Source organism: Myiozetetes cayanensis, unplaced genomic scaffold (assembly GCF_022539395.1).
Source record: "Myiozetetes cayanensis isolate MyiCay16 unplaced genomic scaffold, myiCay2020 scf31, whole genome shotgun sequence".
Lineage (NCBI taxonomy): Eukaryota > Metazoa > Chordata > Aves > Passeriformes > Tyrannidae > Myiozetetes > Myiozetetes cayanensis.
The window spans coordinates 2,966,566-2,991,128 of NW_026087533.1; the positions used below are offsets into that span (position 1 = coordinate 2,966,566).

General features: G+C 54.8%; 2 protein-coding genes and 1 non-coding gene across 12 annotated transcripts in view; all 3 read right to left on the bottom strand.

Moving 5' to 3' along the window:
- Positions 1–1,655: 1,655 nt before the first annotated feature.
- On the bottom strand, positions 1,656–10,913 carry RCC1 (regulator of chromosome condensation 1). 3 transcript variants are annotated; one of them, XM_050326085.1, is made up of 13 exons: positions 10,880–10,913; positions 10,648–10,694; positions 10,204–10,248; positions 9,747–9,793; positions 6,756–6,833; positions 6,462–6,649; positions 5,746–5,925; positions 5,564–5,660; positions 4,895–5,017; positions 4,566–4,721; positions 4,133–4,252; positions 3,614–3,766; positions 1,656–3,073 (listed from the first exon to the last, which is right to left on the bottom strand). In XM_050326085.1, the coding sequence occupies exons 4-13, from the start codon at positions 9,784–9,786 to the stop codon at positions 2,898–2,900; spliced, it is 1,311 nt and encodes a 436-aa protein (XP_050182042.1). In that variant the 5' UTR covers positions 9,787–9,793; positions 10,204–10,248; positions 10,648–10,694; positions 10,880–10,913; the 3' UTR covers positions 1,656–2,897. The 3 variants fall into 3 exon arrangements, with proteins under 3 accessions (XP_050182042.1, XP_050182041.1, XP_050182043.1); XM_050326084.1 differs by lacking the exon at positions 10,880–10,913 and having other exon boundaries at positions 10,648–10,853; XM_050326086.1 differs by lacking the exons at positions 9,747–9,793; positions 10,204–10,248; positions 10,648–10,694; positions 10,880–10,913 and adding an exon at positions 7,337–7,456.
- Positions 10,380–10,585, bottom strand: LOC126645817 (small nucleolar RNA SNORA73 family). Its single transcript, XR_007630162.1, has one exon. It is a non-coding gene; the product is annotated as a small nucleolar RNA SNORA73 family (small nucleolar RNA).
- A 292-nt stretch (positions 10,914–11,205) lies between the features above and the next one.
- Positions 11,206–24,563, bottom strand: part of PHACTR4 (phosphatase and actin regulator 4) — a 62,521-nt gene continuing 49,163 nt past the window's right edge. For 7 of the 8 annotated variants that reach the window (XM_050326076.1, XM_050326080.1, XM_050326083.1 and 4 more), the window contains 11 exons: positions 24,212–24,292; positions 21,148–21,312; positions 20,671–21,030; positions 17,473–18,049; positions 16,641–16,864; positions 16,044–16,194; positions 15,412–15,467; positions 14,434–14,495; positions 13,523–13,660; positions 13,066–13,142; positions 11,206–12,519 (listed from right to left, as the gene is read on the bottom strand). In XM_050326076.1, the coding sequence (XP_050182033.1) occupies positions 12,504–12,519; positions 13,066–13,142; positions 13,523–13,660; positions 14,434–14,495; positions 15,412–15,467; positions 16,044–16,194; positions 16,641–16,864; positions 17,473–18,049; positions 20,671–21,030; positions 21,148–21,312; positions 24,212–24,292 (1,907 nt within the window). In that variant the 3' untranslated portion in view covers positions 11,206–12,503. The remainder of the gene's footprint in view (positions 12,520–13,065; positions 13,143–13,522; positions 13,661–14,433; positions 14,496–15,411; positions 15,468–16,043; positions 16,195–16,640; positions 16,865–17,472; positions 18,050–20,670; positions 21,031–21,147; positions 21,313–24,211; positions 24,293–24,563) is intronic. The other variant, XM_050326082.1, reaches the window with a different exon arrangement.

The window sequence follows — 24,563 nt, forward strand, 5'->3', positions numbered from 1 at the left end:
CGCAATTCCCTCCTGGCAGATCCTGCAGCAGCACTGCATAGGTAGGGGTTTTTGCATCCGAAACAGCAACGTGTTAAAAAACACAGACAAAAAAATCCACCACAAACCCTTCAAACAACACTCAAAGTGCTTTTATTCCGGGGTCAGAAGAGCCCCACACTGCCGGGGCTGATCCTCTGAGGAGGGTAAAGCCCCCAAATTCCACTTGCCCAGCTTTTGTCTGTGAATTAAAAGCCTTTTATGCACTTCCAATAGCAACAGATGGGGACTGGGAGTGCAGGGCTGGAGATGCTGACAGGGACTGCCTGGCAATGAGGAAGGGTCTGGAAGGGTGGAAAACCTCCACCATGGACCGAGGCCGGACCCTGACACAGCCAGGGGTCCCCCCAAACCCTCCCCCAGGACCCAAATTCCTCCTCCTCATCCCCAAAACGCCCTCAATTCGCTCAGTGAGCGCAAAACCTCGTTAATGAGACATTTCCCTTTCCTCAATTAAGTTGTTTTCCTTCACCCCCCTCTCCCCCCGCTGCGTGGGGGCTCATCCTTCCCCCAGTTTCCAGCAGCTTCCCACTGAAGTGTCACTCTGGCTCCCAAGACAACGGTGGCTGATTCATCAGCTCCGAATATTTTAAATCCTATTGTTCTCCCCAGCCCTTCTTTCCCTCCCGGTTTCTTGACAACACCGATGGGCTCCCCATTCACACGGGGATGTTTTCCCCCTCAGTAAAAGGGGATTGCCCAAAGCTGGGGGATGGACACAAAACCCTGCCCGTGCTGGGGATGGGGAGGGACTGGGAGCGCTGGGATGGGGGGTCTTGGCTCCCAGGCAGCTGAGGGTGGTTTTGGAAACAAGACCTTAATGTTGAGCTTGTCACTGGGAATCTGGCCCAAGACGAGGAGTAGTTTCTCCATCAGGTATCCAGGTCCCATTTCATGGAAGAGCATCAAATGGTGATGGTCCTCAGGGAGCAGCATTAGCCACAGGATTAGGGAACATGGCCCACAGTGAGGGCAAATTCTGGGCTGGGTCCCCTGGCAGCAAAACATTCCCCATGGGCCCCAACCCCAACTTTAGAGGGAATAATAAAGCCTTTTGCACATCCAGGACTGAAACCACCAACACAAACACACCTTGAGTGGTGGAAGGTGGGAGCCCCCAGCTCCCCCAGCCTGTGTTGGACACCAACGAGGCCGTCCCTGATTGTAAATCCCAGCCCAGCTCATCCCACTCGGAGCAGCCCGAGCCGCTCCCGGTGCCCAAAGCCCATCCCAGGCCAGAGGCTCGTTGGGGAACCAGCTCCTACCCAAAGTAATTTAAGTGTAAACAGAGACCTGGGGCTCGGGTCACACGAGGATGTGGGAATTTGCTCCATCAGTGCCAGGCTCCGTGCTGGAGCACACGGTGTGCCAGGACCCTCCCAGCTGTGCCGTGGGCTCAGCTGTGTCCCTGGAAACACGAACAGCCCGTGGGTGGCCCGTCAGACAGGCAGGGAGCTGCAGGGAGGGTGACAGGGATGGCACGGAGCATCCCAGCTCCCTGTTCCCGGTTCTCCCAGCGCCTTCTCCTGCTGCCATCCCGCGGCCGCGCCCCAGCACTGCACGGGAACACCGGGACACGGCCGCCCACCATTCCAAACCACAGGAAGAGCCCGGGCTTATAAAAACTCAATTTATTCCAAATGTTAAAAGATGACAAGTTTTTCTGTCCTTTCTGCCTTGATTAATCGACCAAAATACTTTACATTTTCTTTTTAAAAAAAAAAAAAAAGAAAAAAAAAAGAAAAAGAAAATCTCCAACCCCTGCTGAAGCATTGTACAATCCCAGTGTGTGTGTCCCCACACACATCCCACACCCCCCTTCCTATTGCTGTAATGCAGCTCTTTGCAGACCCCTCCTCACTCCAGGTACCTGGAAGGCACCTCCTGGAAGGAGAGGATGGGGCGGGCCGGGCACAGGGAGCGAGACCAGCTGGGTCGGGGAGGTGATGGGTGGGAGGAGTCCCGTTGTTTCGAGCCACTCGATGCATAGCTGGGGGTTGGGTGTCTGCTCAGCGAGGCCCTGACAGCAAATAAAAACTCCTTCCTCAGCAAGGGAAAGAGAAAAAAAAATTAAACTAAGTTCCCACCCGTGGGATGGATGCTGTTGGGTTTCCAAGTGGAATGGGAAGGAGGGAGAGTGGCCAGGACTGCAAAAAGCAGCGCTGGAGGTGGCTGCTCCAGGGTGGAGGGAGCAGGGAATCTGCTCCCAAGCCTTGTTGCCTGGGGTGTTTTGGCTCAGAACTGTGAGGGGTGGGAGGCAGGAGCCCCCCTTCCCATTCTTTTCCAGCAGTCACAGTGTTCCAGCAGCATTCCCCCTTGCCAGGCAGGATCTCCCCACTGCATCCGGATGCAAGGGTAGAGCTCCCTTGGGAACGTTCCTGCCAGGCTGAGATCCCCCTGGAAGGAGCTCAGAGGGGTTTGGTGGGTGGCAGTGGGCAAACCCAGGCCCAGGAGGTAAAAGATGTTTGGGTGAAGGGGATGGAGGAGCACCCAGATGTGGGGAACACGCTCAGGGAGATGCCCAAACCTGATTGTGCAGTGAAGAACAAGACCTTCGGCTTTGCCAGGCTGGGAAACATTAAAAAACAGAGATGAGAAGAAGTGGAAAACCCATCCAGGCACAGAGTTGGGACCAGTTTAGGACCGAGCCGACCCCGGGAGCTGACAGAGCGCCACGGGCAGACAGACACAACACTGGCAGGGAGAACACGGGAGCACTCCCTGCTCCAGCCACGCCGGGCCCGGCGCTCCAGGAGCCTCCTGCCCTCCCCCCAGAGCTGGAAATCAGCCCCCCTGAGCCGGGTGGGAGGTGTGGGGGGTGTGTGGGTCCCGCTGGGCTCGGCTGCGGCGTCACTCCATCAGCTCTGCTCCCTGTCCCTGACCAGCAGCACGGTGTGCTGCCCTCCGCTCGACACGGCCAGCACCCGCCGGTTCTCCAGCTGCTTCCCCGTCATCTCCACCGGGCTCCACACGTCGTCCTCCTCCCCGGTGCCCAGCTGGTAGTTGGTGCCCATTCCCCAGGCAAACGCTCGTCCTGCAGCGGAGGGGAAGGCAAGGTTTGAGTTCAGGATGGGCTGGGAAGGGAACCCAGCACCCAAATGCAAGGGGACCCAAGCCAACAGGAACCCAGCACCCAAAGCCAAGGGCACCCAGCACCCCAGGCAGGGGGTTTGTGTGTGCCAGAAACACAGGCAGGAGGAAGAGGAGCAGCGCTTGCCACTCAAACAGGTGTTCCATCGTGCAGCCAACTGGGAACCAAACCCAAGGCCCCCTTCCAAACCTTCATTCCCGCAGACACCGTGCACAGGCAGCTGCAGCACCAGAGCACAGGGCAGTCAGAGAAGGGACCGTCAGGCCAACAACCCCCTCCTGGTAAACACCCCACGACCAACCCTGTTGCCACAGGCATGCAGAAACATCTGAGCAGCCACTGCCCAGTTGCCCACAGGAGACCAGCACCAGGAGCAGGCTGCAGTCCCCACCCAGGTGGCAGTTTGTGGGGCTGGAGGGATGGATGGATGGATGCAGGATGGCTGGGATGGAGGGATGGGGGGCACTCCCAGCCCCCACTCACCGTCACTGCTGACGGCGTATCCGACAGACGCTCCACAGGCCACCGAGATGATGCTGGGGAGCTCTGGGATCACTGTGGGTGTGCTCTTCTCCTCTGCCCCCGTCCCCAGGCCCAGCCGGCCGTACTCTGCCCTGCCCAGGCTGTAGGCTTTACCTGGAGCACAAGGGACACACAGGACAGGTGACCTGAGGGGGGCAGAAGCAGCAGGAAGACACAGCCAGACCCTCCCTCCCCAGGTGTGACTCCTGAAGGAGCATCACTCCTCCCTACCACACCCCAGAACACAACCAGGAGGGGCAGGGTGGGACTCGAGCTCCCCAAAATCGGGAGGGTAGATGGGTGGAGAAGGAACCTTCACAGGTTCCTCCCTGCCCTTTGCTGCAACCTCACACCACCCTTCTTGCCTTGAACACTTGGAGGGCTCCAGCACATCACCCTCACCCCGACACCTCCCTGACCAGGACAAGGGCCACAGGAGTCCCCCCTGTCCTGCTCCATGTGATTCCCTGTGCCACTCACCCTCGGAGTCCACGCAGACCGTGTGGTGCTGCCCACCAGAGAACCCGACCCAGGACTTGGTGGAGTTCTTGAAGCAGGTGAGGTTCTGCGGGGAGAAGCAGGGCTCGGTGTCCTGGGTCCCTGCGGGGTGGGACGCACAAACCCGGCCGGATCAGGGCCACGGGCACACACACAGCCCAGGCCAGGCTCCAGCTCTGAGCCACCCACCCTGGGGCTCACCCCCCAGACACCAACACAGCAACCACCCCCCCTCCCGAGCCCCCAGAACAAATTTCTGCTCAAACCCATCGGTTGCAGGGGCTGGGATCTAACCCAGAGCTATGTGGGGTGACACCCCCCCCCCCCCAATTTCCAGCTCCAGCGTGTCCCTACTGCGAAGGATTTGGGGCACCCAGGGCAGCAAGGGACTGGTGGGAGATCAGGAGGGACTCACCCAGCTGGTGGTAGTTGGAGAGGCCAAATCCATAGATGTGTCCCTCCTGTGTGACAGCAAAAGTGAAATAGGCCCCGCAAAAGGCGTCCTGGAAGCGCATTTTGGTTCTTCTCCCTTTGCCTCTGACAGGGACGAGCTGGGGGACCAGCAGCCTCTCTGGGGACATGAGACAAGGTGTCACACAGGGACTATTCCCTGGATCTAAGGACCCAGCCCACTGCATTCAGGTCACTGATTACACACAAGCACCAGGGATGGGTCCCTTTGCTCCTCTGGAAAGGGCAAAGCCAGGGCCAATGGATGCAGCCCAAAGAACCAAAGCCACTCACGCAGCCCTTTCCGTCCTCCTCGGTTGGCAAAGAGCGCTGGCACCCTGCCCAGCTGGCCCTGCTCGCCACAGCCACACGTGAACAGGTCACCATCCACCGTCAGCATCACCAGGTGGTCATTCCCTGGGAGAGGAGGGAAGGAGGAGTCAGGGAGAAGCATTCAGCAAGCCCCAGAGGCTGGATCCCACAGGCAAACCCCAGCTTGCTGAAATTCAGTGGGGTTGATGGCACCTCGACACTGCTCGCGGCACAACTTAAAATCCCAGGATCTCCCTCTTCCTGATCCTGGGAAACTTCAAAGCAGTTTCTCTGGGAAGGTTTAAGGGCACAGGTGCCCCCCAAACTCCCCCATGCCCTGGACAAGCTTCCTGACTGCTCTGCTCAGCTTCCCCAGGCCTCGCAGAGGGCGAATGCCATGAGCCCGGGGTTGCGGTCAAGGCATTTTGCAGCAGATTGGGTCAAATATTAACCTGATATGTTAATCTGCTGGGGAGCAAAAACATCTGTTTGGGCTAAAAGACACACAAGAGAAGAGCAAGCACAGCCTCGTACCGGGCTTGGAGCAGCCAAGAGGGTGGAAAAGGTCATGGCCCTTCTGGACCTTCACCTTCCCCCAAGGGTTGCGACACCCTCGTGGCCCTGCCCGACCCCGCAGCCCTCGGGGCTCACCTGAGGCTATTTTAACAACGGGGGCATCCAGCTGGAGCAGCACAGGAGTGGAGCTTGTCTTCATGGGCTCCAGCAGGCCGATCACCCCGTTGTTATCCTGGGTGGAGAGGCAGACACAGGGGTGTGAGTCACCGGAGCAGCTGCCGGAACGGGAGCTGCCGGCGCCCCGGGGAGCGGCGTACCCGGAAGGAGCCCCACACGAAGACCCTGCCGTCCTCGGTCAGCGCAGCCGTGTGACTGTCCCCTGCTGACACCTGCACCACCTTCTCCTGCAGCTCCACCAGCCCCGGGGAGGTCTCAGACCCTTCCTCCGAGGTGTCGCGCCCCAGGGCGCCTTCATCGTTGCAGCCGAAGGTGTAGATCTGCAGAGGGAGAGAGAGGGGTCGGGATGGGGCCCGGAGGGGAAACAGGCTGAGCGTGGAGTCAGGGGACAGAGACCCACCAGGATGAGTTATCACAGAATCATGGACTGGACTGGGTTGGAAGGGACCTTAAAGCTCATCACATTCCATCCCCTGCCATGGGCAGGGACACCTTCCACTAGCCCAGGTTGCTCCAAGCCTCATCCAACTTGACCTTGGGACACTTCCAGGGATGGGGCAACCTGTGCCAGGGCCTCCCCACCCTCATAGGGAACAATTTCTTCCCCATATCCAATCTAAACCCACTCTCTGTCAGTGTGAAGCCGTTCCCCCTTGTCCTGTTTCTCTTGTCCAAAGTCTCCCTCCAGCTCCCTTCAGTTACTCCCTCTGACCCCCTAAAATTTCACGGTCCACGTGAGACCACACTCACCCCAGAGCCGTGACAAGGCACGAGCAGAGCAGTGCCCAACCAACCCCCTGGCCCAGAACACCCCCAGAGCTCGGGGGGAAGCTCAGCCCCCCTGCAGCACACCCACCTTGCCCGTCTGGCCCAGGCACACCGTGTGCATCCCTCCGGCCTCCACCTGCACCACCATCTCCGGCAGGGTCACCAGGGCTGGCTTCTTCCTCTCCATGATGTCCTCTCCCAGGCCCAGCTGGCCCACGTTGCCCTGGCCCAGGGTCAGCACCAGCCCGGGCTGCGTGCGGTGCGACGGGTGGCTGACTGTGGGGAGAGAGAACACACAGGGGTTAGGGGTACAGCCCTCCTGGCAAAGCTCATCCCTGGGGAAAGGGGAGGGGAACCCCCCCCCCCCAAGGGTTTTCCTTACCTTTAATTTTCTTCCTCTCCAGAGGCTCCTCCTCCGGCGCCGGGTTCTTGGCGGTGCGTTTCCCCGGCATGGTGGGACCTAAAGGCCGCAAACAGGGGTCACCCACGGGGCTGGGGGTGTTTGGCGTGTCCCCTCCTGCCCTAAAAGCCACCTGAGGGGCTGGGGAATGAGCTGGGGTTTGAGAACTGATCCATGCTCCCACTTTGGGAGAATGGAGGGTTGTTCCCTGCAGGTTTGGTCTGCACTCCTATCCTCACCCTGTCAGGTCCAGGCAGGCAGGGAGGGAAGGGAAAGGTGGAAGGGAAGGAGAAAGAGAAGGGAAAGGGAAGCGAAGGAGAAAGAGAAGGGAAGGGGAAAACAGAAAGGGGGAAGAAAAGGGGAAAGGGAAAAGGAAGGAGGAAAGGAGGACGGGAAAGGGAAAGGGGAGACGAGGAGCAGCCAGAAGCAGCATCACCCCGCGAGCTCCCCATTACCCGAGCCGAGCCATGTCCATGCCCATGTCCCTCTCCCCCGTCCCGACCCCCGAGGCCCCCCATCCCAGCCCCTTCCCGCCATTCGAATTCCCCGCGCCGCCGCCTCACGTGGGGGGGCCGCGCAGGCCTCGGCCCGGCCCGGCCTCTCCTGGCGCGGGCCGTCGCTGTCCCTTCGAGCCGCCCTGCCGCGGCGGGGCCGGCCCGGCACCCCCCGCGCCCGCCGTGCCCGTGTGCCTATCCCGTCCTCCCGATCCCGATCCCGATCCCGTTCCCGGCCCGGCGCCGCCACCGCTCCCTCACCGCGCCGCCCGCCGACCTGCGCATGCGCCGCCGCCTCGCGCGGCCGGCTCCGCGCGCAGCAGCGCCCCCTGCCGGCCGGAGGGCAACGGGCAGGGACAAACCGAGCCGGGAGGGGACAGAGCGACAGACGGGACAGGACACGGGGACAGGCTGGACAGATGTACGGGTGGGATGGGACAGGAAGGACAACAGACAGGGCAGAATGACAGGCAGGACACGTGGGACAGACAAGGAGAAGGACAGAAAGGTCGGGACAGGAGGGCGGGTAGGGCAGGACAAGCACAGGTTGGACAGGAGGACGGGCAGGACGGGACAGGACAGAAGGACAGGTAGGGCAAAAAGGACAGGACAGAAAGACAAGCAGGACAGAAAGACAGGTGGGACAGGACAGAAGGGTACGTAAGACTAAAGGACAGGCAGGACGAGAGGAACAGGGCAGAAAGAAAGGACAAGCAGGGCAGAAGTAAAGGTGGGACAGAAGGAGAGGACAGGTGGCACAGAACAAGCAGGACAGAAAGGGCAGAGGGACAGGTAGGACAGAAGGACAGGCAGGGCAGATGGGGCAGCAAGGCAGGTAGGACAGGAGAGGGAGGCCAGGCCAGGTAGGAAAAGCAGGGCTGGCAGCTGCTGCCCGTGGGAGAATCCGTGTCCCCCAGGCAATAAATCCCGTTGGGTGTAAATCACTCATTCTGCCTCTGAACCCCAGGGGTGCCCCCAAGCCAGGGCTGAGGCGACAGAGCTACTCCCACTTTTTCTAACATCCCACTGTTTAATGTGGAAAATCCACTTCCATTCCTGAAGCAGGAAGCAGACTGAGTGTCTTGGGGTGAAGTTTCTCCCCTTATCTAACGGGATGAAATCTCTCCCTTTCCATTCCACCGATTAATTTTGCTCCAGTTAACATGCAAATCCAGCCCTGGGGATGTCCCAGACCAAGGGACTGCGTTTTGGCATTTAATGGCCCCTTTTTAATGAAACCACACTCTCAATTGTACCCTCAGCTGATTCACTGATCCCAAGGTGCCCTGCAGGGCCCAGGCCATCAGAAAACCCTCTCGGGAGGGGTTTAACCCTGGAATATGTTATCCCAGGCTGGTGCATCCACCCACTGACTCTTTCCCTGGGGGTTTTATGGCCACAGACAGGATATGCAGGCAACTGCTGGAGGGTATTTTAACCAACTCCTGCAGAACCTCCCCAAAACCCACTTAGAACCCACTCCCCTTAGAACAAGGTGCAGGATTTGTGATCCCCCTCCCTCCTTCCGCCCCCAAAAGCCAGACCCCTTGAGGCCCAGCTCCATAAACCCATCTGGGTTCAGCCCTTAATGATACCTGAAGATTTTTTTGTGCCTTGGTATGACCCTAAACTAAATTTAAAGGTTACCTGCTCCTAATCCAGCCCAAACAGAGGGTTTTCTACACCTTTTGGAGACAGGGACACCACCACACCAGAATCCCACCTTCCCAAGTGAGAAACACTCATCAGGAGCATCAGAGGTTTCCTTTTAACACTGAGGGATTAACCAGCAGATCACTCGCCATGAAACACAAACCAAGCCAAAGCAAATCAAGTTTATTTTATTCTCTACTGCGGGTTAAGTACAGAATTAGAACCAGCACCGAGCAGGGCTGATTTCAGGGTGCACACACACACACACACAGAAACTGCTGGTCCCACCCACATCCCGTGAGCCGCCACCCCCTCCAAGGATCAGCTTCCCTGGAATGCCCTTGGCCCATGAGGTCGGCGCGTGGCTTCCCTGGCAGCTGGCACTCCCTCTGGATGGGAGGGCGGTTGGCACGTCCGGATCCGCAGGAGAGCACGTGGCTTTTTCCTTCCGCCCCCTCTCTCTCCCCCCTCCCGAAGTTTTAGAGGGCCCCTAAAGCAGCACCTTCCTGCTGGACCAGCCAGCCCTTGGCTTTTCACTTGCCTTTTATTCAATCCCAGCACATCCCCCTTGGTTTTTTTTCCCCCATGCATCTCACACACACGTGCCCAGCCCCCAGGTCCTGCTCCATCGCTCCCCAAAATCCGGGAGCTGCACATCCCACCAAGCGACCCGGGACACACGTGGCCATTTCCCAGCACAAGCACATGCTCTGGAAAGCCACCGAATTAAAATAACCCCTGCTCCCAGCCAATTAATTAGTGCAAGAACTGGCCTTCAGCTACCACCCATTTTAATTATTTGGGCCGATTCTCCCAATATACTCACCCTCTCCCGCTAAAAATCTGTTTTCTTCTGCTATTTCCATACAGTATCTGCAATATTTAGAAAAGTAAGATTAATTTTCCTCTTTTCACATAACACAAGTAAGACCTCGAGAGCCATTACTCATCCCAAATTCAGCAAGGATTTTTCTTTTCTGCAGAGTTTTACGAACAGAGCTTTTTTTCTTTTTAAATGGTCAGGAATCACCTTCTCCCTCCCTTCCTCAAGCAACCAAAATGCAACAAAAACCTTAAAAGCTAGGAATGTTTGAGCTAAACTTTATGTTAAGCAACACCTACATAGTCTGAACTGGACTTTAATCACTTTAAGCCGATCTAACTGTCCCATAAGAGGCTTAGACACGGTTAAAGCCGTTTAGAAAGTATGTTTAAATTTTTAAGCGAACAGTATAATAAAGTTTAAATTTTAAAGTGAACGGAACACTTATTTGTGCACTCACCTTCCAAAATCGCGCTACTGATCAAACTTGTCTTAAGCTTTACAGCTGGAAACGAGGAAAAAAAAAAAGTACATTAGGGAAGTAGTATTTTAAGGAATTGCTCAGGAGTTTCTCTTTTTCCCCATCTCCCCACCCCCATCCCCGCACGCGTCTCCCGCCCCATCCCGCGTGTGTGGAATTGTTTCCTGCATGGTTTGTCTCCTCTGTAACGGCCCGGGGGCTCAGAGAAGCAGTAGGAATATGCAGGCTGCAGGCTCGGTGGCCCGGCTTGTTCTCCAACGTCGTGGAAGGGGACTGTACGTCACGGGCCCGAGGGCCTGCGCTCCCGTGCGCCACACGGACAGAGCCAGGAGAGAGCGACTTCTCCGGATATCCACGTTGGGTTTGTGCTTTTATAATTATACCCCCGAGTTCCGCAAACAGACGTGGCCACGCCGTACTTACGGTGGAGCGAGCTGGGCAGGCCGGGCTGGGCAGGCGGGCAGCGTGACCTGCGGGAAATGGAGCGGGCCGTGAGGAGGCGGCTGAGGGGCACCCTCCGCCGCGGGTAACCCACGGCCTGTTTTAGCGCTAAGAGAGGGATGAGGCATCCCTGCAGGCGGCTGTAGGGCCGCGGGGACCTCGTGGTATAGCGAAATAGAGAATAAAAAAACGGGTAGAATAGGATAAGATTTACCTCAGCAACGCTCCGCTCCTCGGCGAAAAAGAGGCCGAGCTGAGGCGCGCTGCGGTATTTATAGAGCATGGAGGGGGCGTGGCAAGGGGCGGAGCCAAACCGTACATGGGCAAGAGCAGAGAGCGAGGGGCGGGGCCAGAGCTCCCTGGGCGGGAAACAAAGGGACGCGGCCAGCAGCGCCTGCGCAGTGGAAGCGGCGGCCGTTGGGAAGACGGGAAATGCCGCCCCCTCAGGGAAGAACCGCCATGATGGATTCACCCCCCCCCACAGCCCCTTCAGGGCCCCAGCGGTTAAAAACACCACAAAAGCCGGTTTTTTTCTCTTAAAAAAAAAAATCCTAAAATACTTTTATTCCATAGTTAAAATCTGTTGCTGAGGAGACTGATATACAACGCAATGGTTTAAGTCTACAGGTGGCTGTACAGTGGAGGGGGAGCTGTGAGGGAAGAGCTCTCGCCATGGCCCATGAGGGTGCCGGGTCGTGGCCGGGGTGTTGCCACCCCTGCCTGTGAACAAGGCAAAAAGCCCTTCTGTCCATCCCCACGCTCCCTTCCCTCACAAGTGGCATCTCACACATGGTTTAGGTTTTGTGCATAATAGAGCAGTGGCCTGTACCAGATTTTTTTTTTTTTTTTTTTTAAACCCCACATTTAGGAAGAACTTCTTTCAGAAGAGAAATATCATCTTTTTAAGGTCACTTTTTAAACCTCTTCCTCCACTCCCTTCGACCCACACAGTGAAATTTTATCAAGTTTCCGGTAGGTTTAGCTGTAAAAATGAGGAAAAAAAGGCAAGTTTCAACCCTGATTTGGGAGAGTAAAAAACATCTGAGAGGAAGCCACAATAAAAAGGATTGACTACTCTCACCTTTTCCCCAAATTAAAAAGTTTTAAAAGGCAACAGTCATTTTTTTCCTGGTTCTGTAATTCATTAAACAATCCTAGATATCTCAAGATCTGTTATTAACATCACAGCTAGTGTGAGAGGGTGGGGAAGGAATGTTTTATACATCTGTGGTTTTTGTTTTTTTGTTTTTGTTTTTGTGGTTTTTTTTTTACAAAAAAGATGCAGCATATGTTAATACCTATACAGTTCCCTTCCAGCACAACAAACCGTTGGTCAGTAGTGATTCAGGACATTAAGGACATGACAGAAACAAGCAAAACCCCAAAAAATAACGAGTGACATGTCAGTTGTGTGCCAGGTTTCTCTGTACACAGCTAATATACACACACGTGCTTCCAAGCACATCCTCTCCTCAGCTTCTCAACACCAGAGCTGCCTTTTTCTTCTTTTTTTTCCCCCCCTTTCCTCACGGAAAAGAGGAGGAAAGGAGGAATTGCATCCCAAAAAGGAGTCTGTTCCCCTGGGCGTGTTCTCCTGGCAGGGGGTTATTGCTGAGCCACACGAGGTATAGTGTCAGTTCCAGCCTGATGGCACGAGAGACGTGTTTGTTCCAGTGAAATGCTACATTCAGACAGGATTCCCCTTTCCCTGGCTGAAAGCCCTTTTCTGGATATGGTTGGAAGGCAAATCTTGGAAGAGCCAGGGGTTCCACCCTCGCTGTATTGCCTAGGACAGGGATGCAGAGAACTTCCAGGCCTCTTGCTCCCTTCTTGGAAGATTATGGTCGATGGTACCTGAAAGCCAAGTGAAAAATCTGAGTGTTGCCCAGGTTAAATGGTTAGACTGGCCAAAGAGGGTAAATGGAATCAACACAGAACTCCCAGCCCTTGGGGAAGCTGTAAACATCAAACAATGTCACCTCTTGTGCTCTGCAAACAACTCCACCTCACAAAGCTGGAAGGAGAAGAATCACTTGGGCCACAATTCACAGGTGACTTCACAGATAATATCCCAGCTCATTACCAAGGTGTTTTGTGGTTGTGGCTTCTCTAGCCCCAGAAAAGTCCACTCAGCTGCAAGGTCACACTGGTTTCAGATGCATCTCAAACCAGCCACTGGTCACTTTTAAGTTTCCAGGATGGAAGCCCCAGTTTAAGGAAAAACAACCCACTTTGTGTCTCCAGTCACCCCTCACCACCAAGGCAGGAGGGGACATTCAATCTCCCATTTCTGTACAGATAATTCTTCTGAGGTTTTGATGTGCCCCTCAGCACAGGCCCTCCAGGAGCAGAACTCATAACAGCTCCTACAAGACAAACTCTTGAGTAACATGTTCTCACCTCGTGAACTGCTTGCTCTCCTCATGCACTTCCATTTCAGAGCTCTTAAACTCATTCAGCTCCTTCCTGATGGCCGCCTGCAGAGAGAGGGAGATTGTTTTTTGGTAAAGGAAAGGGCTCAGACTGCAGCAGCCACCCCAGTTTGGCAGTTCATTCACACTGAACTAACCGAATTTAATCTGCCCCTCCTCCTCCACCTCAGGGCTGGGCAGTCCCACAGGTGGCCAGGGAGGAACAGGACAGATTTCCCTGCCAGCTCCCCTGGGCTCCACCTCACCATGAGGCAGCAGGAAGTGGAGCTGGGACAGCACACACGGGTGAAGGGACACTGGTGGTGCTCGGTGGGAGGTCAGAGGGAAAGATGAAGAGGTGAGGCAAGAGGAACAGAGCAAATCTCTTTGGCTCCCACCCTGGTGTGGCTCCCTGTCCCACCTGGGGCCAGGACACTCCCTGTTACCTTGTCAGCTGGTGTCAGCTTTGTCCACGGCTTATCCGCTCGCCGGTCATAGTCCTGAGCATCTGTTACTTCCACGTACTCATTAAACCTCAGGATCTTCCTGGCCTGCAGCTCTGCCACCGTAGGCCTTTGGCTAAGCTGAACACCAGCAAGAACAAAGGGTGTTAGTCTGAGCCTTGTCCATGATGCAGATCAGGACTAAGCACCCTGAGCAAAACTACAACCAGTTCCCTGGCTGGGCCTGAGCCACAGACACTGCCAGGTCCTGCTCACATCCTGCAAGGGAGCAGGCAAACCCTCTTACAGACTGGATATTCCCATTTGGATCATGAGCCCAGGACAGAGCAGAACCCAGGACACATTGCCATGGAGAAGGAAGACACGAAAGGTTTGGGAATAGCTATTAAATGGTGAACCCTGCATCACACTCCTCAACTCAACCCCAGCAATGGCCACACTCGCATTTCACACCCACAGGCCCCAAGGAAGATTCTCCCAGCCATGAGTGACAACCCCAAGTAACCTGGACGTAACAGCTCAAAGCAGCTGTTGCTCTGCCCAGCTCCCACACCGCTGTTGCTTTAGAAATGAGTTTTTAGGGAGCCTGCTGTGAGGCGTGGCCACTGAAGAGCTGTGTTAGAGCAGAAAGGTTCGCTGGCCTGGCAGGTGCCAGGTGCCAAATTTAGTTCTCATCTCTCTCGTTATGCTCGCTGCCAGCTCAGACCTGGCACTGCCAACCGCACCAGCAGCTCCCCGCGGGCCGCAGCCCATGTTCCAAAGTCCCCGCAGCCCGAGGGCGCTGGGGACACTTACACAATGGCCCCGTGACCGCCCCCACAGCATGGTGCCCACGCCGTGCCCGTTGCCACCAGCCCTGCCAGGTGGCCGTCACCACGGGGGGACAGCAGTACCTTTCTGGTGAGCCGGCGCTTGATCTCGCGCTTCTCAGCTTGACGGTCAGCCTCATTCTTGGCTGCCAAGGGGGAGAAAAAAAATACATTTTTCATGTAAGCATCAGGCTTTGAAAAGGGCTTTCTGGGCTTGAACAAAGCAGAGTGTGGAGCTGCATCGTATTATCTACACATCTGATGGCTCACTGTGGCATGTCTGCAGTTAGGACAGGCACACAGAGCAGCCCAACTCAATATAGAGTCACCTCCTGGACTAGCAGGGGCCACATAGCCCTTAAGCAGCACCACCGAGTCATTCTTATGTTAAAGACTAATGCCTGTGTTGCCAAAATACATCCCAGCCACTCTGCAGCTCGGTCCTCCCCAAAGCTATTAGAGTTTAAAAGAAAATAACAGCACAGATAAATATTTTAAATGGAAACTTCCTGAACTGACATTTCCCTTTCCTCACAATGTTTATTTAAAACTTTTGCAGAACAAGACATGGCCAAGAGAAACAGCCCTGACTGAGCGATGCACTGCTGCTTTTGGGATCATGCAATGCAATGCTGTAATGTCTGGACCACAAGTGAAAGTCCAGCCCAAACAAAACACCTTTCACAGCCCTTGCTGGGTAACAGCAGAGTCTGAACCAGCTCATACACTCTGAGGGGACAGGCAGGGGACAGGCAGCCTGTATTATCACAGAATGAATGGGGTTGGAAGGGACATCAAAAATCACCTGCCATGGGCAGGGACACCTTCCACTAGCCCAGGTTGCTCTAAGCCCTGTCCAACCTGGCCTTGGACACTTCCAGGGATCCAGAGGCAGCCACAGCTTCTCTGGGCAACCTGTGCCAGGGCCTCCCCACCCTCACAGGGAAGAATTTACTCCCAAAATCTAATGTAAATCTGTTTCAGTTTAAAACCATCCTCTCTCAATGAACTAAGATGGGCAAACATTGTATTTCTCAGGACCCCCACACAAGTGCTACTCACGCTGCAGGATGTTCCTCTGCTCCAGCTCTTCCGCTGTGGGTCTCTGGCTCAGTCGCCTGAAGAAAAAGTGTGACAGGAGCGTTATGTTGTATCTGTATCCCGCTCAGCAGGGGATGAAGGACACAACTGCCTGGTTTTGGTGCTCTGGAGAGCCTTCTCCACACTCCTCACTCGCCAGTGGAGATCACTGCTGCCCTGTTTGTGCTCTGCTCTGCTCAAACAGCTGCTCAGCCACCGGCACAGGTCTGGGAAGGGCTGTGCACCCTCAGAAAGCAGCTGTGCAGGGAGCTCAAGCACAGAGTTGAGCCTGGACTGTCACCAGCTTTGTCCACCCACCCATACCTTTCTACACCATCTGTCTTTTACATTTCTGCAGCCCTTGGGATTTTCCCCTTTTGATCCATTTAACTCTGGAAACAGGGGCCTGTCAGGGGCTGTTGCTCAACTCCAGGAGGAACTCCCAACTTTTGTAAGCAGGGAGGAACAGCAACACTCATCCTCCCAGCCCTGCTCCAGCTGCCGTGCCCAACCACCCACCCTATTCCAGTACAGGCTGATAGACAAGGCACCAGCTTTGCCCAATCCCACCCCAGCCAGTGGTTCAGACAGAACACCCTCCTTGTTCCCTGTACCTGATCAGCGTTGTCCCGATCTGCTGCCGGATCTCGTTCCACTCCTCCTTGCTCTTCCGAGGGAAGACGATCTTGTCCTCCTGCGGCGCGGTCACGTTCCCCAGCTTTATGGCCAGCGTGTCTTTCCTCTTCACCTTGTTGGCCAACGTGCCTGCGGGGAGGGAGAGCAATGGGATGCAGCTCAAGGCTGCAGAGCCTGAGCTCAGCGATCCCAGCCACGATCCCTGGCAGTTGTGCTCTCCCTGAGGGAGATCTGTCCTCTCTCGTGTTTCCCAAGCTCTGCGCTACGCAGCAGCATCCGGCGCTCCTGTGTGACGCCACATGCTCACCTAAAGCTGTCCCACCTGAGGGGCTGGGACAGCACAGGCTGCTGCAGGAGCCATCTGCAACTGGAGGGGTGCACTCAGCAGGTGAGAGCACAGGTTTGGCTGCAGAGCCTTGGAAAAAGCGAGGCAGAGGACATGTGGTACATCATGAAACCGAGAACCAGCTGCTCTGCTGCGCTGTGGGAACCAGCTCTTTGATCCAGATCTCAGTACAGCCAGGCACGGGTTCAGCAGAGAAATAAAAAAGCCAGCTGCAATGTCAAAGCCTTACTGTTATGGCTTTCATCTTCCTCCTCATCCTCGTCATCTTTGTACAGGATGGGCCCCTCCGAGTCAGAGTCGCTCATCCCTTCGTCTCCTTCCTGCTCCTCTGGCAGGACCTGGGGTACCAGTTTGGGGATGACTGTGACAGATGGCACATCTCCAATATATACACGAGGACCTGGATTCTGCTCCTCTTCCTGGTCATCTTCTTCCTCTTCCTCATCGTCTGGACTAACAAGAAGCACACTATTACACCTCTTAACACACGGCACAGGGGCTGGGGAACATCCCTGGGGTCAACAACTCTCCCCAAGGGAGCCCAGATACCAGAGGTGCAACAGGCACCCCAAGATCCTGCACTGTCGCCTCTCCCCAAAGGACAGGGAGCTCTGGCAGAAGAAATGCCAGAGGCAGGTTCTGTAGAACCAAAACAGCCTTCTGACCCCACTACTTTGGGACTTCCAGATTCAGCTCTGCTATAACAAGACAGCCCTTTCCCCACTTCAGTTTTGCAAAATGAAAGGCCAAGGCAGGCCACAAATGGATGGAATCCAAGACCTTGTTTTGTCTTGGTGCAATTAAAGACAGGCCAGGCTTGGATTCCTGGCATCAGCCTGTGTTTGCAGTCTGGAACCCATTTCCCTTTGCGAGCAGTAAAATCCCAGAACCGGGGGTAATTTCACTGGGAAGTTGTTCTGGCCCTTAAGAGGCTGAATCACAGATCTGGCCAACAGGGAAAGTGGTTTCAGCAGAGACACCAGCCCTGCCCAGAGCCCTCCTCACCACACCACAGGCTCTCAGGAGCTGCAAGAGCCACCACGCGCCCAGGGGGTACTCACACTTTGAGCATCTCGATGGTGATGGGCAGGGACCTCGTCCTGCCCAGGGTGCCGTTGTCATCCCCGAATCCATCATTCTCAAAGAGCAGGGAATGAGCCCTGTGGGACCCCTCGGGCGGGGGGGTGACGGGCAGGGGGCTGTTCAGAGCCTGCTGGATCCGGATGTGCAGCGGGATCTGGGGCAGGCGGGGCAGCACGTGGGGCTCTCCAAAGCCTTGCTCCGCCGTCCTCTTCAGCACCTCCACGGACCTGAACTCTTCCGGAGGAGGAGGCGTCTCGCTGGGCAGGTCCAGGGAGCGCGGGGGGTCCAGGGTGGGGGTGGGAGTGGGCAGGGGCATGCGTGGGGGCTCGGGGGGCACGTGTGTGGGCAGGGGTGGTGAGGGTGAGGGCGGCGGGTGAGCCGAGCTCATGTGCAGCGGGATCGGCGCCGGGCGAGTCGTCGTCCCTGTCCTGTCGTGGAGGGGCTTGGAGGGGACAACCTCCGACGTGTTGTTGGGCACGAGGCCCCTCTTCGGGGGGAGAGGAGGGGAAGGCTTGGACAAGGCGGTACCACTGTTCATTGCCTGGGAAAGTTCAGCTGGAAATAAAAACCACAAAAGCCACGGTGTTTAACGGGGAATTTTCCAGATACCCATCAGCGGCATGGAAGAAGCACGGCAAGGCAGAGTCTGGGACTAGGCAGACTCTGCTGCTTTTTACTGGATCGTGGTGCCAGAAATAACCAGGTTGCAAGGCTCTAGTTTCTCCTTCCCGCAGCAAAGGTAAGACTCCGGAGAGCAGCCAAAAATAAGCAGGCTGGGAGAGATCCTGCTGCTCTGGAGAGAGAGGAGTGGCACCAGCCCTCAAGTGACAGCACAGGGAGCTCGCCCAGGAATGTGGGCACTTTATGGCTGTATTTACAGCAACAAAGGAATGTGACACATCCAGGACACCCCAGACTCCAGTTTTGTTAACAGCTCCCCTGCACATTAAAGAACTTTGTGGGAAGTCTCAAAGAGTCTTAAAGTCCTACCTTTTGCTCAAAGGCAAAAGTCAGCAGAGCTGCAGGCAGCAGTGTGCTCTCCCCACTTCCACCCACCATCAGACCCAGCTCGAGAACACCCTGCTCCCAGCAGCTCCTCAGGATGAGATTCTGCTCCCCTCCCTCTGAACTCCGTTCCTTAATGCCCAAATAAACTACAAAATAACTAGCAAAACTTCCCAAAATGCCTAAAAGCCCTGAGCCAACATATCTGCTGTGTGATGGAGGAGAGAGGGAGAAATGCAGACACGGGAAATGCCTGCAGTGGGCAACCTCAGCTTCCTCAAACCCCGCTCCATTCCTAGGGAAGAAGCTGCACCAGTGAAGACTGCTCTTCCCTTAGGAGTTTCCAGCCTTGAACACATCCACATATCCATGGCTTCTGGGGCTTGGAAAGGCTTTGCCTGAAGCGGGTGATGTGACACACCCGTGTGCCCACAGCACAGGCACCACGAGAGGGTGCTGCGAGCAGGAGTGTTCCCAGAGATAGATAAGGCTGCATAGCTGCAGAGAGGTGGGCACATTTTTGGGATGTTTAGCATTTTCAGACTTTCCCCTCGTAGATTAAGGGCAAGATTGTGCAAAACACCCGAGTGCCCTCAGCTCCAGCCCAGGGGGCTCCAGTGTCTCCTGAAACCTGCCCTGGGGCTGCTGCCAAGCTCTGGGACAGCAGGACAGCACCCTGTTCCCTGCTCGCTTGTCCAAGCTGCTGCTGAATAAATTCCCACTCCCCAGAAGGCTTTCCTGAGCCTTATTTTCAGCTGCTGCATGAGACACAAGAACTGCTCCGAGAATCAGCATTGTCAGGAATTTTAGGACAAAGAGGGTGACCTTTCCTCTCCCCTCCCTTCCCCTGCACACCCTGTGGCTGTTGGGAAGAAGCAGGATGGCTCTGAACAGATGTTGGGCACACTCCTGCCTCCAGCCACGCTTTTTGTTCCACAAGTACCTCCTGCAATTAGCGCTGGGGCATTTCAAATGCCATCTGCAGTGTGTGCAAGCAGCTTAAAGAAAACAAGAAGGTATTTCATGGAGTGCTCGGGCATGGCCAGGCTAATCAAGCTGGTCTGGCACATGGGAGTGTTTAACACCATTATCAAGGTCACTTGCAAAACCTGCCAGAGCAAGGTGAGCCCCCAGCAGAGCAGAGCCATCAGCTCACACTGAAAGCAGCCACTCAGGCTACTTCAGATGGCAACCTGCACATCCACCACTGCCTCCCAAACCACACCTGGGTAACGCCTCCAGTTTCTGTGATAACACTGCAAACCTGTGGGACTGATCTTCCCAGCAGCCTCCCTCCTCCTCTGTGTCCAAAGATTAGGTGGTATCTGTGACAGAACTGTCTGAGATACAAACAGACTGCATGGAAGTCATCCCAGCTCTCAATGCTGCATCTTTACCAACCCCCCCAAACTCCTACAGAGAGCAGAGACTAAACCAGCTTAAGAAACTCTCCCCCAAATCTCCTGCTTAGAAAAGTTACAGAGATAAAGACATTTAATTCTCTAAGTGGGAAGATTCAGCTCAAATTACAGTTGAGCTGATTTATCTGTGGGACAAGACTTAAGGACAAGACTAATATGGCAACATCCCAGCCACAGACCTTAGAGGAGGTGCCTGAGTAGAACCAGGGAAGCCTGAATTATCCCTGCCTCTCTGCACTGAGTGGAAAACCACATGGCCCTGCAGTGACAGCTGTGACAGACATTTTTTTGGTGTGATGTGCATTTTTTGGGTTAGTTTGTTGGTTGTTTTCTTTTCCCCCCAAACCAGCTGAAAGCAGGAATTGTCCCTGACCGCAGTCTCGCAAAGCAAAATCTCATCCACCATCCCCCAGTCCTGGCTGAATCCCAGCCCTCAGTGAAGCATCAACATTCAGACACTGCCTTAGAGCTGACAGAGGAAAAGCAGGCAGGGACTCCTTCCTGCAGGTAGCTGCTGGGAACAGATTGGATATCTCACAGCAGAGGACTCCAGTAATCACACTGTTCCCAGCACACGTGTGTCCTGCCTAAACACTGGCAGATCCAAGTCCAAACTGGATTGTTTTCAGGAAGAACGGTCAGACATTCATGATACAACCAAAAATCTTCCCTTATGAAGGGAAGAGAGTCTTGGGGCAGTGGCCCCAGGACATCCCAGGGCACAAAAACCAGCTCATGGGGGTCACTTACCTATTAGTGAGTTGCTATTTCTGTTGACGGGTTTGGGAGGGGGGACAGGAGGCTGTTTGGCAGGAGCTGTGCTGGTTGTACTGGTGGGAGCAGTAGTGTTGGCACTGGCAGGAGCAGGGAGCAGAGTCCTGGGGGCTGGGGAAGGGGCAGCTGTGGGATTGACTGTCTTTGCTGCAGTGGGGGCTGTGGTGGAGGGGGCAGTTCTTGCAGAGCTGCTGGCGGGCGTCGGATCCTTCGCCTGCGCCTCGTTGGCCTCCTGGGAGGTGGAGGGGGGTCTTTTTGGAGGAAGGAGAGGCTGTCTGGGACCATGTGGCTCCTGAGGTGGTTCCAGTTCGGGCCCAGGGTGGCTGCTGGAGGAGCCTGCAAAGGGAGACAGCTCAGTTTAAGGGACTGGAGAGCAGAAACAATCAGATGGGAATTCAAAACTGGTCCTGGGATAATCCAAAGCCCCAAGTTTGCACACAGCTGGTTTCTTACCCTGCCTCTTTTTTGGTTCCTCTGCTGGAACAGGCTTCCTAAGGCTGGAGGGCTTTGTGGCCTCTTCCTCCTGGCTGGGCAGGTCACAGAGCCCGGGCCCACTGATGGGGACTGTGTGGCCATTCTTCAGTGCAGGGGGGTTCAGCTTCTCTGGCTCTTCACCATCTGCAGGGGGGTGGGAGGGTACAGAAACAAAGAGCAAACACTCAGAAGGCAGCAGAGAGCAGAGCTGGCTGAGCTGACTGAACCACCACAGAGCCACACCAGCTTCTCTCTGGCTTCTGAAGCAGCTGTTCTTCAGTCACCTTCTGCACAGGAGAGCACAGCAACCACCCAGCTGGGGCTGGGAGCCCTTGGCTTCATCGTCAACAAGTAAATAGTACAGCTCTGTATTGAACCATCAAAGGTTTTTCTTCTTCCTGTCCTGCCCTTCCTCCTGGTGTGCCCAGTGCTGTGCCACAGCCCAAGGAAGTTGTGACTGCAGTCAAAATACTCCAGCAGCTTTTGTATCCACCCACCATCACAGAGCAGCCACCGATTCCCTGCTGCAATAGGTTCCAACACGAGCCAGGGCATCTATTGCATACACAGTAGTAGATTTTGATAAAGTCTTAAAGTTACTGGAAGCACCTCTGTTCTTCTGTTTCTACCCCAAATTTGGCATAAAATTCAATGCACATCAGCAAAGCAGGTTTCTTCACTTTACCTTTGTTTTAATCAGATGTAATGATATAGCTCCAGAGGTTGATGTAGCTCACCTTGGCTATTTCTGCTTTTACAGATTCTGGCATGGAGTTTCCCAAGGTCAGAAGCAAAACCTCTTTGGGAAAAAGTTCCTCTTTCCAGTCTCTAATTTTGAGAGCATTTTAAACCCCGAGAGGAAATACTCAGCCATTCTTAATAACTGCCCCGACAGCACAAACTCTTGATGATGTTATTCCCATTATCAGACTTCAGCACTCACTCTAATGGGACATGGCCATTTTGACTGCTTTCCAACTCAAGAAAACTTGGATACATCCTCAATTTGATCAAAAATCCTTTCAGTCTACCCTCTCTGCACCAACTGCAGCACGTGGCATCAAGGCCCTCCAGACTGCAGACCCCAGCACACTCTGCTGCTCTGATTTTTGATCATTTATTCCACTGCCCTCTTCACCTTTCCTCTCTCCCCTAAGTATTACCTCCCCTTCCCCATCCTGGTGTGATTCAGAAGCTGAAAGCAAAGCTGCCAAGGAGCCAAAAGCTCCCCAGGCTTTCTTTTCCACAAGAAACAGTCTTGGTTCCTGGGAGGAGCTGGCAGACGGCGCTGCCCCGCTCGCTCCCTGCCCTTCCCTGAAAAGCAGGAAGCACAGACAGCAACAAGAGGGAGTTTCCTCCCCAGACAGGGCTGAAACTCAAGGGATGAGCCAGAGGTTTTTATGGAACTGCCTCTGGTTATCCGAAGTTTTCAGCAAGGGAGGAGGGAACAGTAAGACTCAACTCTGCCTGCCCTTCTCAGCTCCCGATGGCTTCTCCCACCACCTCCCTCCCAGCTTCAGCTCCAGTGACCTCCTTCAAGGTCAGGAGATCCAATGCCACCTCTTCTTCCTTACTCTGAGCCCAATACCCACAACCTGGAGCCCAGAGAGCAGCAGGGCCTCCTCTCCCAGCCTCACCTCCACCCCACCTCCTTCCCTGCCTCCTCACTTCCTCATCTCAAGGGGTTTCCAGTGTTTTTCCCCCTGCTAAGAACCCGTCTAAGAAAATTAACTGACCTTGTAAGAGCGGGTTTTAGAACTGCAAACAAACACAATAACCCACCCTCACATCTCATGACTGCCCAAGTGTCTTAAACTCCCAGGAGGGATTTAGATAATGCGCCTCTAATCTGCCCCTCCTGCCAGCCCCCCCCACTCCCTCGTGCTGGGGGTTTGCACTTTGGCCACATTACACCCATCTTCTGCTTCTAAAAGCAGAGCAGATGACTCAAAGCAGAAAATAATTCCACCCCTAAGCCAGGCTTCTGTTACACCCTTACAGCGTGGAAGATCTCGCTCTCCTCTGCCATCTCCAGTTGGAAGTTTGGTGCCCAAGGTCTTTGATGTCTCTTCCAGTTTCATCCTGTGACCTCACACCCTCCTGGACCCGCTGAACTCTTCCTCCAGCGCTGCCCTGGCACCCTCGGGTGGGTGTAGAGGCAGCATTACAGCAGAGCTGTGTCAGGACTCTTTCTCTCAGGTTTGCTTTCAGTGGTTTGGTCTGAAAACCACTTTTTCACCTCCACTTTTTCCCCACTTGGCAGCTTTCTCAGAATGAGATTTGCACTAGGCCGGGGCTGCCTCTGACTGCGTCTCCTGAGGGGCAATCACACCCTAATCCAAGCACTATGATCCCACCCAGACAGGAGGGCTGCCATCCCACCTCACCTTCCTGCCCCCTCCCTTGAACCCACACCCCCCAGCTAACAGCCAGGTGACTCAGTGGTGATCTGAGAACTTATTTTGGCAGTGTGATCCAACTCGGAGACATCAGGGATGACACAGAAGGGGATCAGACCTCTTAGACTTAGATTAAAGCAGGGCAAGCTTTAATAAGCTTAGTGGTGACTATGACACCACACCATGAAGCATCTTTTGGAGGAAATGCAGCTCAGAATTCATTCATTTTTGACTTTTTTTTCCCAGCTGGAGCCACAGGGTCAGCACCTCTCCCCCAGTTCCGTTGGGAATGTGATTGGAACAGCTGGAAGGTGGTGAGTGACAGCAGAGATTGGCAGGACAGGACAAGGGATCTGGAGCAGGACAGGGAGGGAGGGACAGGATGGGAAGTGAGCCACAGCACAGCCTTCCCACCCTGGAATGTGTCCAAGACAGGCACTGAGCTTCCTCAGCAGCATCTTCCTCCCTGAGCAGGCTGTGAAAAATCAGTGTGTGAAAATCAGACCAGAGAAAGCACTGAAAAGGGTAAAACAGGCAGGGACCGCAGCAAAGAGCCCTTAAATTCGTGTCCCAAGGGTGAGGTTTGGCCAGAGGAAGATCAGCTACACAAGACACAGACAGGAGAAGTTGGTTTGCAGACTCACCCTGCTCAGGCTCTTCCAACAGAACCCCTCTTTTTACCAGCTCCTCTCTTGGCTTTCGCATAGAAATCTTTCGTTCTAAAACTGATATTAAATTGAAAAAAGGCACTCAGAAAACAGGGCAAGCTAGAAGTTCCAGATGAATAATTTTTTTTTTTAAATTTTTTTTTTTTAAGGGATCCTCTGGAGGAAATAAAAGGGTTTCAAATTCCACTGTTTTTGCATGGATCAAGAGGAGGAGGAGGGACTGCACGTTCAGGCCTGCACTTCACACCACGCTGGTGATCGTGGAGCGAACCCTCCCTCCCCACAGCTGCTTGGGGAGGCTCCTTGCAAGAAAGGAATTTATTTGTCT

Excerpts from the sequence above, each read along its gene's own strand:
- RCC1 (XM_050326085.1), bottom strand. The coding sequence starts at position 9,786 with ATGGAAATAGCAGAAGAAAACAGATTTTTAGCGGGAGAGG. Across the intron at positions 4,722-4,894 it reads AGGAGGACGGAAAGGGCTGC|AGAGGCTGCTGGTCCCCCAG; the intron begins GTGAGTGGCTTT and ends TCATGTCCCCAG. Across the intron at positions 3,767-4,132 it reads GGTCTGCGTGGACTCCGAGG|GTAAAGCCTACAGCCTGGGC; the intron begins GTGAGTGGCACA and ends CTTGTGCTCCAG.